The following is a 6,031-nucleotide window of genomic DNA, read 5'->3' on the forward strand; positions in this document are numbered from 1 at the left end:
GTTTAGCATGTCGCTTCCCTTTCATTTTAAACCTCTTACTCCTTACGATCTTTTACACACAACCACTAATCCAACAGACTTGCAAAAAAAATGCTCAGCTAACACGATCTTTTGCGACAGCCTACAAAGCTCTTTTCGGCAAAAGCAGCACAAACATATGGAGTGCTTTGAGAAGAACACTACAAATTGATAGATTAGGACTCCTAGACAAAGAATGAGATGAAGTGAAGGAAGATGGAGAGACCTAGGATTAGAGACAAAGTTGAATTGAATACCAAAGAGAGCTTTTGGGAGACCCAGGAAAGCCAGAGCTACACGGTAAAGGGAGAGCTGTGAGTTTGAGTAGCCCCCATAAGAAGATAATGACTCTAGAGAAAAACACTAATCTAATCTACAGCCTAGAAACACTTTTCAGATAATAGAAATGAAGGTAAGAGATGGAGAATGTTTTTCTTCTATTTCTCACACATACACATGCACACACAATGGTTATACTACCTTTATTTATAGAATTTTTCATGGATGATTACTTTTAGGAAACCAAGGGAAATATCAGATAAGTCTTGGTTATGGTCCTTATGGATTGGACCAACTCCATTGTGAGTTAACTCATTCATTAGGCCCCGTTCAAAATTTCTAACATGCAGAATTTTCGGGAAAGAAAAAAAAAAGTTCTGAAATAAGCACTGGTTTTAGAATACATCACAACAGTCACATTTACAAATAAAAATAAATAAACCTCCCCCATCACCATCTCCATTCTCCAACAACAACAAGAGAAGCAACAAATAACAATAAGAATAGAAAAAAACACACAAGAGGGTCAAGGAATGATATAGCTGCAGCCAAACCTACTACTGGTGATACCCCTGAAATAAATCATCACATGAAAGGAAGAGCTAACATCTGATAGTGTCCTTGGAGTGAGCTTGATATCCTCCACAATGTTTCTGAAATTCCCATTCCTTATATTAGCATTGGCCTTACTATCTCAGCCGCCCCCAAAGCAGTTAGAATAACTGACATTTATTTTGCAGAAGTTTGTCATCCTCTGGAAACACAAGAAACTTGAATAAAAGGCAGAAAGAAGTCGCTGGATTTAAGATGCAGTGACCAATTTCCAACCATTATGATATGTAATGAATCGCAGCATTGATTCCTTCACAATAAAAGAAATGGAACACTAACTCAGTAATTGATTAATAAGAGCAATGACTAGCATGTAACTTATCAAAAAAAAAAAAAGAAAAAAAGATCAATGACTAGCAAGTATATATTCTGGAAACGATTAGTAGCTTTCTAGTTAACAGTAAGAAAATAGACTAATGTTATAAGGTTCTCAATGCTATTGGTAAAAGCAAAGGAATACGTACTAATAAAAACTGGAGGTCCCTCAGGGTTCAGTCCTAAAAACTGTAATACTTACTATAATTATAAGATTATCAATGCTATTTTTCCCCAATAGCCACTATTACTATCATCAATCCGATTCAGGAACTCTGTAGGCATGTTTGACAGTTTCAATTCTTGGAGAGTCTTAACACCCTGCAATCCATCAGGAGCATTATATAGACTTGGACAGGATCTGATCTCTAAATCTCTGAGACGAGACAGTGCTCCTTTCTCCACAATCCAGTCCTCCAGTACCTCTAGCTTCCATAGTTTGAGAACTCGAAGCTGAGGAAAGCTGTTTTGAGGGCAGCACATATTCTTCCCTACATAAGATCCAGAGAATAACCGAAGAATCCTCAGTTTTGGAAGCTCATATAACTGCTGCATTGGATCTACAGTTAGTGCTGATGCTGATAAGGTAAGCTCAATGAGGTTCTCTGGAAATTCAGAGATGATAGATGGAAATTTTAACCTTCCAAGAAAATATATACTGGAGAGATTTGTATGGCCTCTCAAAGACTCTAAGTGTAGATCCCAAGGTTGATTGTTTTCATCATGTGATTTCAGCCTTAAAGACTGAAGATGTTCTAGTTTTTGAATCCATTCAGCCACTGCTTTCAGTTGCGATGACATTGCATGATTTGCATCCTCTTGATTTGACATGCACCGGCATGCCACACCCAATTTTCTAATATTGATCAACGTGTCCAAGCCATCCTCTACTGGACTTTTCTCATCCACAAATGCACCCCATAAAGTTTGCAGGTCTGTTAATGAGACACCTCTTGGTCGAGGTCCGAATCTACTGCGATAACTCTCGCTCAAATACAAGTGCCGCAATCGTTGCATCTTCCAAATAGATTGAGGGAGAGAACTGATGTAAGTGTGCTTCACATCTAGTGTTTGAAGTTCCAGCAAGTTGCTTATGGATGACGGAAATGACTCTAGGTAAGTCCATCTCAAGCCAAGGTACCTCATTGAAACCAGCTTACTCAGTACCTTTGGCAATTGAGGTCTGAAAACACGTTCAAGATCAAGCACCCGCAGCCATAGGAAGCATCTGCAGGAAATGCACCGATCAAGAAAGTTTACTATCTCTTCCCCAGGCTGACTTCCTTCTCGAAAATCAAAGGACAAAAAAGATAGGGATTTTTCATAAGAGGCCTGCAGGGTAGCATTGTCGGTGTTGTCACCATGAATATGATTGCTGGTTTCGCTGGGTTCTGTGCTGTTGTAATGATCAACAACCCAAACTTTCTTCTGAAGCCCTGAAGATGATTGGGAAGCTGTGTTGACTGGTCTTTCAAATGACAAGATTTTCCTTAATGCAACAGGAAGACGACAACTTCTGACTTTACCATTCTGCTTCTTCTTTGTTACTTGAACAATGTTCAAATCTATCAGCTTCATCAGAAAATTCTCAGCCTTATTTTCAGAAAATTCGTCGTCCCTTTTTAGTCTAAACAAAGACCCCTCAGCAACCCACAATCTGATTAATCTTCTGGCAGGGATCTCAAATTCTTCGGGGAATAAGAGGAAATATTGTAGACATCTTTTCAATTCTAGGGGAGATTCCCCAAGGACCTTGTTTGATATTTCTGACCAAGGTCCTGGGTCTCCTTTGAGCTCGTTTAGCACCCTTGTCCATTCCTCTTTGGTTGCTTCTTTATCTGACAGCTGTTCCGCCCTTTTTTTGATTGTCAGTGGCAAACCACTACAGCAAATCACAATTTTTCTTCCGACTTCTTCCAGTTCTTGGGGGATGTCCATCCTCAAAGTATTTTTAAATAATGTCCAACTCTCATCAGTACTTAGCAATTGCATTTTGTAAGGAATGATTCCTGAGTCAGCATGCAGAGGCAAATCCATGTCCCGAGTAGTGATCATGATTCTGCTCCCATTTGATTGATCTGGGAATGCATCTTCGAGATCATCCCAGACTCCGGATGTGGGGATTTTATCCAGAACTATGAGGTACCTCTTTTCTCTCAAGAAATTCTGAAGCATTTGCTTTAGTTCTTCTTTAAGGCTCTGCTTCCCTTTTAGTTCTTGATGATCAGATCCTATTACTTTTTCCATTATGTCTTGCAGAATATCTTCAGCACTATGCTCTTGAGATATAGAAACCCAAGCATGAGTATGAAAATGGGCAGCATTATTGACATAGATTGATTCTGCAAGGAATGTCTTACCGGAGCCTTCCATTCCCACAATAAAAATGACGCAGCGACGTGGTTCATTAAGTGAGAGCAACCTTTCCGTTATTTCATTTACATGCTCCTCAAAGCCGATGACAACAGTTTCCTTAGAATATTGATTGCTTCTTTGAGTCATGGAGTTGGACACTTCAATATTACGGAAATCATTTCTATCTAACAGATCATTGATACGCAACAAGTAGCGGTTTACCTTGGGTCTAAACTGGAATTCAAGAAATATATCAGTGAAATACAAGGCAGGTCTGTTCAATAAATTTGCCCCGATCCTCCTACCTCTTTTGCTCATGAGATTGTCCATCAAAGCCTCTATGGCGCCAACAACATCCCTTGCTTCTTCTGCCCAGTTACTCATATCTTGGCTTGGTCCTTTCAAGGAATCTATATGGTACAATACATCAAACATAACACTCAATTTGTCTTCTAGCCGTATCAGCTGAAGTCGCAGTTGCAATCCCCATCTTACGGTCAATCTGCCAATAAGCTCATCAACAACTGCAGAAAGCACCGCATCCGCCATGGCATTCCTAAGAATGTAATCTAATTTGGGTGGAAAACTAAAAACTGAAAAAGAAGAAAACCAGCAACCCTGAATCAAACTACCGAGCTCAACAGCATCGGCAAATACAAAATCCTCTCTATTTTAGAGAGTCTAACCACAAAATGATGCCTAAAATGCAGAGAGTTTTTTCTAAAGAATAGAGTCAATTTCGCACCGCACCGGAGTCCAGACCGGTACAGAAACGGCCGTGATTCGTACCCGGTTGTACCGGTCTGTTTCGGCCACTTCGGGACATCCCAGGCATTTCGGACCAGCACAGAACACGGAATAAAAAGAGAAGAAGATGAGAAAAACGGGTTACCTTTTGCTATCTCAACCGAATCAACTCTCCAGTTACGCGCATCTTTCTTTTCTTTCCTTTTCTTTTGGGTAATTACGCTACATCGATAAAAATATTTTCTAACGTTAACATCTTGACTTACCCAACTTTATTAAATTAATAGTATTAAAAATGTTATGTATTAGTGGCAGGGTTTCATAATTAAAACTTACTGTTTTAAATTTTTGATTAATAAGTATTTTAAAATATTAAGTATAAATTTTGATTTTTTTTTTTCATAAGAGATTTGCCATTGCAAGTATTTTGATATTTGATAAATTTTGCATTTTTAATCTAAATTTATCAGTTATTTTTTTACTAACCATAGTTAAACTATTGCAATATATTCTTATAAAAATTTAGAATATTTCATTATTAATCTATATCTATATCTATATTTATATATAATACAAAAGCGAAATGTTTGACTTTTTGTTGATTGTTCTTCGTTGTGCCCCATGGCTACATAAGTTAGTGACACATGCAATTAAAAACACAAAAAAATATAACTTCTCGTTTGGCAAACCATTTTAGTACTATTTTCCTATTATTGGTGTACAGTTGCCCCATTCCGTAGGGTAGTTATTAATTTAACACCGTTCCTTATAAATTTTCACTTTATATTTCTTTAGACTCCCCCTCCGCCCCCCAAAAAAAAAAAAAACAAGAATTCATTCTTCACCCTCTCTCTTTATACAGCAAAATTTTGGGGTTTGAACGCCATGTTCCGTTTTAGTATTTTGATACATTAACTGAACCATATTTCAATCTTTGAGAGCAAATTTAGAAAGAGACTTTTGCAAAGAGTGCAAGGGTAGAAAGAGGCTTTTACCCTTTACGATGGGTAGTGTTGGGAAAGGTAAAACAAAATTTAGAGTTTTCTTTAGAACACTATTTTCATTTAATTTTTATTATAGTATGCATTTGATAGTTTATGATTTTGAATCGTCAAATGCAGATTTTTTTTCCTCTCTTAGGAGATGTGGGTAGTTTTTATGGGTTGATTATAGAATTTGAGAATTTGGGGATGATGAAATTGTTGGTATTAAATGATTTGGTTGAATGGGTTGTTGGATATGGTGCAGGGGTTGGATCAAATTCATAGAGTCGAAATATATCGTATCAGCACCTAATCCGGTATAGAAACACCTACGTTTCGTGCTATTTAAATATTGACCCATATTGAGAAACATATTGGATTTTCGCTGGAAATTTCATACCAGACATAAACCAGAAAAAAAAGTTTTCAGATCTAATAATATCTCTTTCCATTCTTTGTAACTTACTGAGTACTGACTAGCACCTGCTCGCGTTACCATCATCATCAACATGTTTCCATTGTAGTTGTTGCCACGCCACCACCACGTTCCTCCTCCACCTTCTTCTCTTCTTCGGCTCCCACATATTATAAAAAAATGTTTTTTTCTTTTGTAACAATTATATCATGGTAAAGTGTGATCGGTGAAGTAAAAATAGTGAGTTCATGTGTAATCGATGATTAAAAATTCATAGTTTGCCATGTTAGAATTGTGATAAAAAAAA

General features: G+C 37.5%; 1 protein-coding gene across 1 annotated transcript; it reads right to left on the reverse strand.

Annotated features, from left to right (window-relative positions):
- Positions 1-1,431: 1,431 nt before the first annotated feature.
- LOC115964910 (disease resistance protein RPM1-like) lies at positions 1,432-4,128 on the reverse strand. The gene has a single exon (XM_031084136.1). It carries the CDS (start codon positions 4,126-4,128, stop codon positions 1,432-1,434), a length of 2,697 nt encoding a protein of 898 aa, XP_030939996.1.
- Positions 4,129-6,031: the final 1,903 nt, after the last annotated feature.

Source organism: Quercus lobata, chromosome 10 (genome assembly GCF_001633185.2).
Source record: "Quercus lobata isolate SW786 chromosome 10, ValleyOak3.0 Primary Assembly, whole genome shotgun sequence".
In the NCBI taxonomy this organism is placed as follows: domain Eukaryota; kingdom Viridiplantae; phylum Streptophyta; class Magnoliopsida; order Fagales; family Fagaceae; genus Quercus; species Quercus lobata.